General features: G+C 34.4%; 2 protein-coding genes across 2 annotated transcripts in view; both read left to right on the forward strand.

Moving 5' to 3' along the window:
- Nucleotides 1-11639, forward strand: part of LOC123010434 (regulator of G-protein signaling 7) — a 50150-nt gene extending 38511 nt beyond the window's left edge. Inside the window, exons 3-14 of the mRNA XM_044407330.1 lie at nt 1203-1302; nt 1465-1515; nt 1575-1681; nt 1734-1922; nt 1971-2156; nt 2205-2380; nt 2873-3076; nt 3126-3347; nt 3660-3896; nt 6302-6358; nt 6822-7517; nt 10297-11639. Coding sequence (XP_044263265.1) covers nt 1203-1302; nt 1465-1515; nt 1575-1681; nt 1734-1922; nt 1971-2156; nt 2205-2380; nt 2873-3076; nt 3126-3347; nt 3660-3896; nt 6302-6358; nt 6822-7517; nt 10297-10357 — 2286 coding nt within the window. The 3' untranslated portion in view covers nt 10358-11639. The remainder of the gene's footprint in view (nt 1-1202; nt 1303-1464; nt 1516-1574; nt 1682-1733; nt 1923-1970; nt 2157-2204; nt 2381-2872; nt 3077-3125; nt 3348-3659; nt 3897-6301; nt 6359-6821; nt 7518-10296) is intronic.
- An 86-nt stretch (nt 11640-11725) lies between these two features.
- Nucleotides 11726-13668, forward strand: LOC123015047. The gene is made up of 9 exons (XM_044414482.1): nt 11726-11832; nt 11880-12019; nt 12101-12377; nt 12426-12570; nt 12618-12760; nt 12812-12948; nt 12997-13225; nt 13271-13403; nt 13454-13668. Exons 1-9 carry the CDS (start codon nt 11796-11798, stop codon nt 13584-13586), a joined length of 1374 nt encoding a protein of 457 aa, XP_044270417.1. The 5' UTR covers nt 11726-11795; the 3' UTR covers nt 13587-13668.
- Nucleotides 13669-13829: the final 161 nt, after the last annotated feature.

Consider the following 13829-nt stretch of genomic DNA (forward strand, 5'->3'; position numbering starts at 1 on the left):
ATAGATTGTTATATTAAAATAAAATTATGTAACAAATCCTCCTTTTGGAGGTTGCCAGCTAACTCGAGGAAAGTAGGGTTCTCTGATTGAATGTATAGTTTTTACATTAGAATATAGGAAGTAAATAAATAATAATAATAAATAATCATGTTATAATTTTGACATTTATTTTTTGACATTTGATTTTTTTTATGTCTATTTAATGATACTGATGATCTTGTATATGTTTTTTTATAGATATTTAGTAACGGTACAAAAATTTTGGCAATAAAAGCCACAAATAACATTAAACAGAGTTACAATTTAGGAAGTGCTTTCTTGTTTCCTCTTCTAAAAGCCTGTAGCAAGAAAACTTGGAAAATTATTTTTCTAACAGAAATAAATAATCAAAGTAAAAAATTTAAAATCTCATAACTCCGAAATTTTTATAGATAGGATTTTTTTAACATTCCTGGTATAACATTTTTCTCTGGGGCGCGAGTTCTGGCGCATCCTGTATACATTTATTCACAATCACTAATGTAACTCTAATGTTCTCTAAATTTTAAACGGTGTAACTTGGTATAGAGGTAAGTTGGGTCACATTATGTTGATCTGGGAAATCTCAGGTTACTCTTTCTCTCCATCTTTTCGTTACACCCTGTATAACGTATAGGTACGAACATCAAGTTCAAATTCATTACATTCTTCATTTAAAACAGTTTTTCTGCTCCTGACAAAACGGGATTGTTGCAGATACGTTCTTAGACGTCGAAATTAACAATAATAAATTGAAATTTGTTACCATGTCATTTAAATTAGCTCAAATCCGGTGAAACATTCCTTTAAAGCATGTGCTGTTTAAATTTCATAAATAACAAAAATTGGCTTTTATCACAAAAGATGCGACTTGTTGAGTTTTGATTACCTTTTAACTTGAAAATTTGTTTTCCATTTGAAATTGCTTGATTATAAAGAAGCTTTTATCGAACAAAATCTTCACTTCCATCCAAAGTTTCATAAGCAGATTCAAAATAATCCGATTATATGCAACAAACTTTATTCGCATACATATTTGTTATCAATATTTTGACCAGAATGCGATTTCCCTGATGTTTCAAAATGTTAAACAATTATGCACAGTTAACAGCCCCGGGTTAATAGTAAAGTTGAAAATGAACCTTGTTATAAACTCCACTAAAATTCAGTTTATTTTTTTTTAGATGGAGGGGTTGGTGAGAGAGATGCAGGACACGGAGCACGGGGGCGTTCCAGTTCGAAGCCAAAAATTATTCCTTACATCCATTCCTGCCGCTTTCATGGGTAAGTCCATTCACAACGAATCGAAACGCAGCTTTAAATATGCAAACCCAAACAGATTGCGGTTATTAAAGTGATCTGTTTGTTGCGACAAAAGCGTTTTTTAATTAAACCACAAACCGTTCTGAATATTTCATTTCAAACCTCGAACGTTATTTTACACAGGGTACGACCTAATTGAATGGCTGATGGAGCGTCTCGGGATTGAAGAATCCGGTAAGCTGAAACTTTTTTAATAAAAGTTAAATATACTTATGATAAGTTTGGCTTTCCAGAGGCTCTCAATTTAGCCAATCAGCTATGTCAGTATGGCTACTTTTTTCCCGTGAGCGATTCGAAAAACCTAGTTGTGAAAGATGATAGTTCGTTGTATAGATTTCAAGTGAGTCAAATCAACTTTCAACGAAATAAATCTAGCAACAGATCGGTTTTAGTCTCCATATTATTGGCCTTGGCAAAACAGACCGCCGGATAACATCGAATACGCGATTTACTTAGCGAAAAGAACTTTAAGGAATAAGCAGAGACATGGTTTAGAGGATTACGAGTTGGAAGCTTTGAGCAACTTGAGGAAAAACTTGGCGAACAAGTGGGATTTTATTACAATGCAAGCAGAGGAACAGGTTTGTTAGATAAAATTTGCAAATCCGAGGAAAACAGGGAAATTTCAGGTGAAACTATCAAAAGTTCTGAAAAAAGGCGACAAAATCATCAGTGATTCGCAAGAGAGAGCATATTGGCGGGTCCATAGGCCACCGCCTGGGATGGTCACTTCGCTGGAACAATGCCCCGTCCCTACGCGCAGCTGGAACGGCTCCAGGACCCGAAAACGAACCATAGAAGATTGCAGACGAGAAGTAAGTCGTCCTTTATTCATTCCTGACCCAGATTTTGACCCCTTCCAGGTTGAACTGTTGAAAAATAGTCTGTCAAGGACTAGAGTTAAAGTATCGCAGGCACTGGAAAGTATGGTCCAGCATGTTGAAACGTACGCGGAGTATGACCCTCTCATAACACCAACGCAACCTTCCAACCCTTGGGTCAGTGAGGACACCACGTACTGGCAGTTGAACAGTCCACTGTAAGTAATTATCTTGAAGGGACTTCGAAATACTCTCAGTGTTAACGAGTCACGTAACAACACAAACTTCACGGCCGCTTCTGTTATTGCTTTATTTAGCAAACTTCAAATATACACCAGCTTTTGTTCCCAAAACTTACTCCTCTCTCATACAGACAACGCAAATATTTAATCCCGGAGAAAGTTATCTTACACGCGGTGATTAATTTAATGGTTCCATTCCGTAAACAATTTTACTCGTAAGTCCAGATAAATTATTCCATCCGGATATTGAGAAGTCGTTTTATATTTAGTTGCTTCGGTCGTTCTATTTTAAGCTATAGAGCTTTCTAATTCGATTCTTTCCGTTGCTGTAAATCAATTTTCTGTACTTCTTCGACACAAAATCGCGTCTTTATGTTCAAGCGTCTTTGGTTATATTTTATTCGATTTAGCTGCACCATATTTCAATTTTGTAGAATATATATCTAAACATTGTTTTGACTATTTTAGAGTTGAAGTTCCGACAGAAAAACGTGTGAGACGTTGGGCCTTATCTATGGAGGAGCTAGTTTCAGATCCTACAGGTTTACAGGAATTTACTAATTATTTAAGGAAGGAATACAGTCATGAAAACATCAGATTTTGGATGGCCGTTAATGATTTAAGACGCTCTGCTCAATCTCAAATCCAAAGAAAAGTTAACGAAATTTTTGAGTACGACGCAATATTTTTAATAGATTTGCACTGAACGTAACAATTGCAGGGAATTTTTGGCCCCTGGTGCTCCGTGTGAGATAAACATTGATGGTAAAACTATGGAAAAAGTCCACCAAGAAATGAAAACACCCAGTAGGTTCACTTTTGATGCCGCACAAGAACATGTATATACATTGTTGCTGAAAAAAGATTGTTATCCTAGATTTATTAGGTCCGAATATTACAAAAATCTTTTGGCGACGGGAATCCAACCTTCCCAGAAAAAGCGGTAAGTCTACATCCACATTTTGTTTACCAAGCACGTGTTTGATGATCCTTAAATGTGTTCTTATCAATTACTGATAATTTATTGCCCACTTTATCATTGAAACCAGGCCGTTAGTTCGTCGTGTGGGTGGATTAACGCGAGCTTCTCGAGAACTCCTTTATGACAATCACGCTTCTCTCCCAAATCCATAAATTCCAACGTTCATTTTCTAATCCAAACAAACTTCAACCGATATTTTTAAATCGCGAATTTTCAACAAATCCGCCTCAGTACGCTTCCGATCATGCATTTATCGGTAACATTTCTTCTCAGCTTTTTCGGTTTCGGCCAAACTAAGAAGAAAACTTCGACGAGTAGTGCGCCCAATCAGCAACTGTTGCAACAGCAGTCTTCTCAGGGGGCTTCTGCGACATGCGGCGCCCTGTCGAAACGCCGAGGAAGCGACCGCAGTCTCTCAGGATCAGCCCACGAACTTGCCGTTTCCGGAGTTAAAGACTCCAAGGTGCCACACTCACATTCGCAGAGTAATCTGAGCGACATCCCGTACAGGTAAATCGCGGAAATATTGAAGTGATCAGTGCCCAAGGCTGCACGGCGCATGGCTTTCATGGCGCTCAGTGTACCCACATGTGTTACTGTTAGGGCACACTATACCGGAGCCCACCCGGAAACTAACAATGCGGGGTTGGGGACGGCTTTTGCACAGAACAACAACGCAAAATTTTTAAATTTAAAGAATGACAAGTTGCAAAGAGTTAACTAGAGAGTTTATATTAAGAAACACTTAAATAGTGTAATGTGCTATAAACGCATCCTTTAAAAAATATCTCGGAAATTTGAATCGTCATTGTGTAAGGTCAAAGTTTTAGCAAACAAAGAAAAGTTCTTAAAGGTATTTTTTTAGTTACACTATAATAAATTAATGCAAATTATTGATGACTAGAGACCGAATTTTAAGTAAAATGCATTTTTGATTCGTGATAAAACGCCAGCATTCGTCCTAAAACGACAAATAAAACCTTTTTTTGTCCTAAAACCATAATTTTAACATTTTTTCATTTTTTTTTTAACTCAAATGATTTATTTTTGTTTTTAAACTTTATTTCGGAATTTTGTTATCGCCTTTATACCACTTTATATTTTTGATCCACAATCACTCTATAAAGAGACTTTATTCCACACTTTAGATGTGTATCAAGTACGACTTTATCCACTAGTGGAATAAAGTAACTTTATCCCACCGCGTAACAGCTTACTACGTTTAACCGAAAGCACATTTGGGTGACGGTTAAATGTCAGTTTAATTTTTAATTAAGTTTGGAATAATTTGGGCTTGTGATTGTGGATACTAGTGTGTGTGGATAGTTATTTATGCAGTCGTGTGTTAGGTAGCGTTTTATCCACGCAAGAATGTTTAATTTTCTTAAGTGGATAAAACGCTACCTAACACACTCTTACAATAAATAACAATTTCTTCTCCGCTTTAAGTAATTCAAGTTTATTATTTTGATTTTACAGCCGCAACCGGAAGAGATATACGAGATTTTCGTTGTTAACAAAAAACAAATCGTCAAGTTTTTATAAAAACTTACTACAATTTAGTTTCTAGTATGGCCATAGAAAAGTAATAAGCTATAGAAATAAGAATGTAATACATATTTTGTTATTTGTTTTGTACAATGCAAATTGCCTTTTCAACAATTATTTCACCCATGCAATAAAACATTATTTTGTTTGTTTTTTTTTTTTAGTTATACAGTACATATAGCTCGTCCTATACAGGCTGTATCAGAACTCGCACCCCAGAGAATAATTTCAAGTAAGATAAATAAATTGACATTTATTTTTGGACATTTGGCATTTTTTATGTATATTTAATGATACTGACGATCTTGTATATGTTTTTTATACTTATTTAGTAAAGATACAAAAACTTTGCCAAAAAAGGCACAAATAACATTAAACAGAGTTACAATTTAGGACACAACTTACTTGTTTCCTCTTTTAATAGCCTGTAGCAAAATAAGTTGGAAAATTATTTTTCCAACAGAAATGAAAAGAGTAACCGTGCAAAATTTAAACTCTCATAACTTCGGAATTTTTATAGATAGATTTTTTTTAAATTTTTTCCTTGTTTCTAGTATCCTACCTTACACTTTTCTCTGGGGCGCGAGTTCTGGCACATCCTGTATAGCTGTCGCCATTTCTGTCACTTTTTAAAATGTTTTTTCTGTATGAAATAATTAAACCTTCTGACTCAAAGTAGAGTTCAGTTTCTGACCAACTTTTCCTTAAAAAATGCAGTTGCTATGTTGCCAGTGTGCCGCCAGCTATAGCACGATGTTTATGTTTTCGGATTGAGTTTGCAGAAGGATTTTTTTTTATTCTTTAGGATTTTATGACTTATTTTCCTATTATTTTAATGACCTATTTTATGTTTTACTTTCCTTTTCTAGAATCCTTTTTTTCATTTTCTTACATCCTAAAATCCGATCTCTATTGATGACATTGGAAACAGAATGTAAAGTGTTTTTTTCATAAATTTGATGTAATTACCATCAATAAATTACTACTGAATTAGTAATTTGATAAATAAATCATACAATGAACTTAACATTAAGGACGATATACAAGCTATGTTCTTTAGTTTATTTTTACAATAGCAAAGAAAGCAAAGTTTCTCGAGGTCCCAGAAAAATGCGAGTATTTTCTAGAAAAAATATAATATGAAGATAACATATTCTTTTTCAAAATAAAAATAAAAACTCGTGACTGCAACAGATAACTAAACTTAAACCCATGTAGAGTTATGCAAATATGTAGTATTAATTTGTTGGTGTTTGTGGCAAGAGTCGTCCACTTTCTGTTTCGGTATTCGTAAAACGCGTCAGGGTGGGTCGCGTAGTGCTGCATTAAATTAGATGTAGTTAGTGGACCTCATGCTTCACTTGCAGGGGCGATTTGGCGTGCCTTCCGAAAGCCAGTCCGGTGCCAGCAACAGTTACCAGTCCGTAAGTCCGTTCAACGTATGCTAACAAAGTATCCCTATTGTTGGATTTTGATGTGTTGGTGTACCATCGGTGTCAGTCAATGTGGCTTCCCAAACTTGCTGCCTTTAGCTTTATCTCAAGAGAAAATCTATATTTAACACTAGTCTGGGCCTACAATTCTTCTTTCTACATCCTTCACGATATGTTTTAGCAGCAAGGTGGTCCAAAACATGATCACAACATCAATGAGAATGTTTTCGTAATTCCACACTTGCTCATTTCCTCTGGATCGTTCCGAATTATGACTCTTATAGTTGCATCCAAAGTGGTAAAATAATTGTAGGATGTTGCATGTCGTGTAAAAACCAAAACTTTCACCAGTTATACATCTAAATGTTGCACCAGTATCTTGGTGAGCAACCTTCGTCCAGTCTTTACTCATTTCCGATGTTGTCAACACTTTATAACAGAGATTTTTGTTCAGAGTGAAGAAACCAAGCATTGCGATCGTGGCCGGAGCTTCAACTTCGGAGGAGGTATGTCCTTGGGAAAGCGGCGAACCCCGTTCTAGAAAAAACTCGACGCAACTTGACTCGGGAAGCTCCTCGTCGGATATAAGCGTGGCAGTGGCGGAAATCTCCGAAAGAGTCCAGCGAGTTTGCACTTTGACTCAACAGCACACCGTCGACGGCAGCAGAAAACTCTCGACCTCCACCATCGACCCTCCTCGGAGAGCATCCGTTTCTGTGCCAATCACTCACTCAACCACCGGAGACTCCTCCAAGCGGAAAGTGTCTTCGTTCGAGGACAACAGCTCCGCCGCTACTAGCACGTCGTCATCGGTGTTTGTTATTCCTAGTGACGCAGACAATAAATCTGAAGAATGCACTAGTACTAATAAAACTGTTGTTAAGAACCACGGTCTTGCAAAGGCTTGTTCAGTGACAGGAGCGAATGCACCCATTATCAGTGTCAGTTCGGTGGCCGATGATTTACCGCCCGATAACAAAGCTGGAGATGATGAAGTCGAACCGACCACTAGTCAGCAGGAACCTCTAGCACCACTCGCGGAACCGGATAGTGAATCACCAGCCAGCGAAGTTCCTCCTTCTGAACCCATCACTGAAGTCGAGGCCGACACGGAAGCCAAGAGTAACGACGTTTGTCCGTGGGAAGACGAGTAAGTTCTAGACCAGAGGCCACGGTTTTCGTGAATTGGGGCAAACACCACAAGTGCACACCACATCCTTAACCTCGCTCTATCCTATAATAAAATAAAAACGAGATTCTGGGCGATTTTTGTTTATCTCACTCACCACTGTGACTGTAACTACGCAAAATAAGAATCTTGTTTATATTTACTTTTTAGATATCTATCTTATGTAATTTCGTAATCAGATTATTATTATTAACATAACTAAACGAAATGGTAAAAACAGACTTCAAGCTTCTTTTTTTATACTTTTGAAAAATCGTAAGAAATTACGACAAAAATGTAAAAATATGAACATTTTATACAGTCTAATAAAATCTCTTCAAACGAGATATTGTTAAAGAAACTTTAACGGTAACATAAAAACTTTTATTTATATCATTTTTTCTTTTTCAAATAATGCTTGAAATAATTAAAATAGATGACGTGCATATTGAGAAATTTAATAAAAATATCGTATGACCAAATAAATTTGGGGACGAAATCAACTGTGAGAAAAAAAATTAAGATTTCTAGTCAAAATAACTCCGCCTCGTACTAAAAGACTTTTTTCAAAGGCAGAAGTGCCACAAGCTGTGACTTGTTACGAAATAATTCAAAACAATATAAAAACAAAGCTCTAATTTACAGATCGAATTATCTTTGATTTGACAATTTGTATCAGTACAAATTTTTGTAATCAAGAAAAGATGAGTCTTTTCCGGACTCAATAAAATAGTATGTAAAAAAAAATAAACAGTTTTTCCGGTCGAAAAACTCAATTTGGTTACTATGGTTCAAAATTTTTTTAATTAATAAGAGGTGTGAATTAGTTTTTTAGGAGCTTTAACAAAAAATGTCGTTTGTAACACGTACCTAAAACCTTTCTGCCGACTCATCTGCTATTCCAGACTCGGATTCTCCTCGTCCGGAAACAGCATCGATTCGTCCGCAATAAACTGTATTTTAGGTACTTGTAACAAAAATAACTATTTCAGAGCCCAAATTTATTTGATTATACATTAGGTAGGTAACAAACAAAAAAGTTGTGCACACGCTAAAGTAATTGCAGATAGTGAAAATATGTAAAACACACGATTACCTGCCTATAAAAAAAACACAAAAAAATGTATAACATAATATAGAATTTAGTAGTGTCAAAAATTGAAAATACTTATGTACTGCCAACCTAGTGAAAATGTTTTCAAAATGTTTCAGAACTCGGGCACCACAGAAAAATTCCAAATAAGATAAAATACCAAGAACATGGAAAAAATGTTTAAAAAATTCTGTCTGTCAAAAATTGTTGACATTTATTTTTTGACATTTAACATTTTTTTATTTAAAGGAGCATTAAATTAAATGTTGTTTAGAATGTGCTGATTACTACGGACCAAAATTTCACATTCTAAATCAACATTAACTTTAATTCGATTATGAAACTAGTCCTAATGATCTTGTATATGTTTTTTTATAATTATTTAGTAAAAGTACACAAATTTTGCCAGTAAAACCACAAGTAACGTAAAACATAGTTACAATTTAGGATACAGCTTCCTTGTTTCCACTTCTAATAGCTTGTAGCAAAAAAACTTGAAAAATTATTTTTCTATTTTGCCTCTGAAAGAAAGCTTACTTCGATACCAAAACCGATGCTTTCATAAGCCATTTCAACTAGAATTATAGCGTTGAAATAGACTGGTACAATTTACTTACTAGAGGTTGGTAATGGTGATTTTCAGCGGCTTTCTGAGCGATTTTTCTTATTTCATTTTCTTATTTCAGGTGGTGTGCATTAAATTTTTGCAGTATTCATTGTTAATTCAACAAAATTTTGAAAAATCGACTTTTATGTTAAAAAAGGACGTAAAACGCACAAAATAAAAAACTTGTTTTATATGACATTTGTGGGAACTCGTTCTTCCACAAAACTTGCCTTAAAAAACGCGTTCTTTATTATACTATTTTTAGCAGAAATAAATACCCGCATAATTTCGAAATTCTTATACTCACATAGAATTTTTTTAACATTTTTTTTTCATGTTTCTGGTATCTTTTCTTATTTGGTAGTTTTTTCTGGGGCGCAAGATCTGAAACAGCCTGCATGCGAGTATTTGTGAAAACTTTTAAATTGAAGCATCGTAATACGAAGTGATCCAGAAAGACTGAGTGAGTCTGTTGGCAGTTTGAAACACTGCAACCGGATACGGTTTTGCTTGAGAAATACTTGACGTACAACCCCACAAGACTGTTAAATTCTTCTTAATCAAAAGCGCACTCTAATGGTAAGCATTAAAAATTAGGTTCAGGATTGCCAACATATTCAGTCATTGTAGATCACTTTGTAGAATATTTCTACTATGAAAAACTTGTTAATTTTTTACTTATAATATCGATCAACAGTGTCAGAATCAGAAAAACCTACGTAAATCCGCTAGGTACGGTGTCGGATTATGAAATTTCGTAGAAAATGAATTTTTAAATTTTGATTTTCTCATTATTCCTTCGAAATTTCTATAAAACACAATAATAACCATAAAACATTCTGACGTTGATTTTTAACCTTATCTTCCTTTCTTGTGCTAAATATTCATATGGGGTGTTTTCCTATCCACGAGAATCGTTTTTCCAGCAACCCCGTCAAGCCAAGACCTGTTCTCTCACTGCATCAGCACAACGCACTTTAAATTCACCTTGAGTAGAATAGGGGTAGGCATTAAAATTCTAGATATACTGAAATAATGAAATGATTTTTGGAAATTTGCAGGGAAACGTGTAAGGTGGACACGCCCTTCGTCAAGACTTATGCTACTCTGGGCTACCTTTAGCTGTCTTCGGGAGAGCTACCGCAACTGTCAAGAGATCAAGTGACGTTTGCTCACAACTTTTATTTGATTTTTTTAAATTGATTCTATTTAAATTTTACCTATCAAAAGTTTGATAATCAAAAAACGAATTTAATTACATATGTCAGGTTTAATGGGGAAAAATGATTCCAAGAGACAGTTTCAAAGGCAGGACGTTAACTAAAAGAAGGATTTAAATTTTTCAATCGGTTTAGGGCATAACGGAATGGTAACAATGTCGGCATTAGAAATAGACTTTCTTGAGCCCTTGGTCATTATCTGATGTTGACATCTTCACGTTTCGCCGTCCCCTACTAAAGTCAGAAACTGCACATGATTCTTCTATAACAGTACACTCTCAATATAAATACTTGGCATTGTCGTATTATAATTAATATAACTGTAGGTGTTGAAAAAATTATAAAAAATGGATAAGGTTGATTAACGGTGCAGTTATCGACTTTCAAATATCCACATAAAAATTGATGTTTGAACACTTTCGTAAGTAATCGAGCACAATATTCTCTTAATGTCGTATCGTTGTATTAGATTATAGAGCATTTAATTATACGTATAGTAGACTAGTGGTGTATCAGTGTCTTCAGTGCAGTTTCTAACTTTCACAACACTTTTGGCCAATTTTCCAAAATTCTGATCAAAACAATTTTTTTGAGATTGTGACTCGCGAATGGGAAATTTTCCTTTGGAATTATTTTTCTTCCGAAGATTTTTTTGTTTGAGTTGCCGAAACTTCGGAAAATTAATGATTGTGAGCAAACCGTTTCCAAGTTAACTTAAATGTATCCAGGCCATTTTGATGAAAAATCTTGGCCTATATACGTATTTGTTGTTTAAATAAACGTAGGTTGACTGTTATTGCTTGACACAAAAAATGTTTAAAAAAATCTCATGGCCTCATTAATATTGGATAGAAATACCAGTGGTGTATATAAAACCCTCTGCTTTAAGCTTAGGGTTTCAATTATGAAATACTCAATTAAAGTTAACATTATATTTAAACATGCAATGTTACTTATTGAAGCTATTTTTATGATAAATGTTTTCGTCTCTTTAGAATATTGTGGTAAGCGTCAAAAATATATATGCTGCCTGACAGTGAGAGAGTTAGTGATGTATATAGTTTTATAATAATAGCTATTATAACGTATTATTAAAAATGTTACCACTTAATGTCCTAAAAATATTTTATTTCATAGAATTGTTGATAGCCAATGTTATTATAAAATTATTGTAGATTAATGAAATAAAAAAATGTGATTTAATCTTGTGAGTCTTATTCCTCATTTCCAATTCTTCTCACACCCCAGGTTAACAATTGTAACCTTTAAATGAGACAAGTCAAGTAGTCAAAACTAGATCCAGTCACTCCAGTCTAAAAACTGCTACCACCAAATCGAAAATGAAGACAGCAATAATTTTAATAACACTTATATTTCGTAAGTCACAGAATTTTTTTAACTTTTGAACAAAAATATTAACCTAGGCTTTTGTCACGGTGAGTCGGAATTCGAAAAAAAAATCGAATTTTTGAAGAACATCGATGTTCCCGATATTGAAGACTTTGATATAATTCGAGAAAAATGTGAGAAAGAAGGAGGCAACGGAACCTACGACAAACTAAAGGTACCTTTAACTACAAAAAATCATACGACAAACTAAAGGTACCTTTAACTACAAAAAATCATTCTTATCAATACCTTTTAGGTATCTTTTGACACCATTGGAACCTGTATCAACGATTTTGTTGACATAAAAATTATAAAAACTGAAATAGAAAATTCGAAAAAGACCGGAGCTTTGGATGAAGTTTTCGGAAAATACTGTGCCAAACGCTTCAAACTTGCAACATGTCTTGAAGACTTCGTTAACAATCTTCGCTCCTGTTTGAACGATGAAGAAAAAAATGCCCTTAATATAACTACAAATATTTTAGCCCAATTAAGTGAATTCGTTTGCTACAAAGATGGCGACAGGATTGCTAGTAATTAAGTAGGTGGGAAAATGCTTAAAAAATTACTTCAAATTTCAGTTTTTTTTGCTGAGGGCGGAACCGAGTGTTTCAAAGCTCGGGCTCAAGGCATCCAAAATTGTGTCAACGCCACACTTAAAATTATCCCTTCTGGCTTTAATTCAAATCCGTTGCAGAGTCTACTAATTGATAAGAAAAAATGCGAGTAAGTGTTCAATGTGAATTTTGGGGTATAATCGAACAAAATTGTAGCAATTTAAGCAAACTCCAAGACTGCATGGTTGAAGAATTGGAAAAGTGTTCAGATACCACTCCTGCGAACATTATTGACGCACTTTTTAGGTTTATTAAACGTTCAACTTGTTCCAAGAAAAACAGGAGGAGCATAAGTTTTCGTATGTTGTTAACAAATTTTGTTTAAACAAACTAGTGATTTTATTACATAGACCGCATTTTGAGAAGAAGTACACTGGGTTTCAAAGACATCACCAATATTACAGAAGTGACTGATCATTTTATAAACTTATACAAAAAGAAATGTATTCAAAATGTTCCCAACTTCGGCTTGAATTCCCCCATTTATGTAAAAACTTCAAATTCGTCAATTAAAAACCCGATCGTATTTTTGTAGAAATCTTTCATACATATGGGAATTTGTCTCAATATCTTAAATGAAGACGGTAATTTCACGACAGGTTTGACTTTAGAGAAACATCAACTAGATTTTAAAGAATGCACTGACGATTTTGTCGAAAAAGCAGAAATGTGTTTTGGCAAAGAGGAAAAATATTACCCCAAATTCATGCAGCAATTATATTTTAGCTTATCGGAGTGGGCCTACAAACATAAAGATGCGATAAGTAGGTCATAGAAAAAATATTATTAATTGTCAATAATTTCCACAGCAAACAAAACAACGATGAATAAGTTTAGTGATTGTTTTAAAATTTTGAAAAGACCAGAAAACCGAACACCACTAACATATTGTTTTTCCAAATGGCCTGAACCTCAAATATGGAAAAAAGAAGTCATATGCGAGTAAAATTCATCATTTTGTGATAAAGACAGATAAACTTTGCAAATTTCAGGATTCGGATGAATTTCGCCGCGTGTGCCATTGATATAGTCAAGAGAAAGTGCACTCGCGATTATATTTTCGATGAGTTAACCGACGATTTCATCACTGCTTGGAAAGCTGTTTGTAAACCAAATCAGAACTAGAATGTCATTACATTTGAATTTATTGCTGAATTTAATATTTAAACTATGTATCGAACGATAAATAAATTAACCTTTAATCATTCCAACACTTTTTATTGAAAGAACCTTATTGCTTGTTATCGGATTGATCTGGTTCTATTTCTATTTACTTTGTGGCTCTTAAGTAAAGGACAAAAATAAAAAGGAAGAAAAATATGCATAAAACAAATAAATAATAAATGATACGTAATGTCTGGTTCAAAT

Source organism: Tribolium madens, unplaced genomic scaffold, assembly GCF_015345945.1.
Source record: "Tribolium madens isolate multiple individuals breed KSU strain unplaced genomic scaffold, Tmad_KSU_1.1 Scaffold_19;HRSCAF=116;Tcas5.2_LG9, whole genome shotgun sequence".
Taxonomy (NCBI): Eukaryota; Metazoa; Arthropoda; class Insecta; order Coleoptera; family Tenebrionidae; genus Tribolium; species Tribolium madens.

Bases quoted from the DNA above. Each gene is read 5' to 3' on its own strand.
- LOC123015047 (XM_044414482.1), top strand. From the start codon at position 11,796: ATGAAGACAGCAATAATTTTAATAACACTTATATTTC. The intron at 13,226-13,270 runs GTAGGTCATAGA...TAATTTCCACAG, and splicing joins CAAACATAAAGATGCGATAA to CAAACAAAACAACGATGAAT. The intron at 13,404-13,453 runs GTAAAATTCATC...TGCAAATTTCAG, and splicing joins AAAAAAGAAGTCATATGCGA to GATTCGGATGAATTTCGCCG.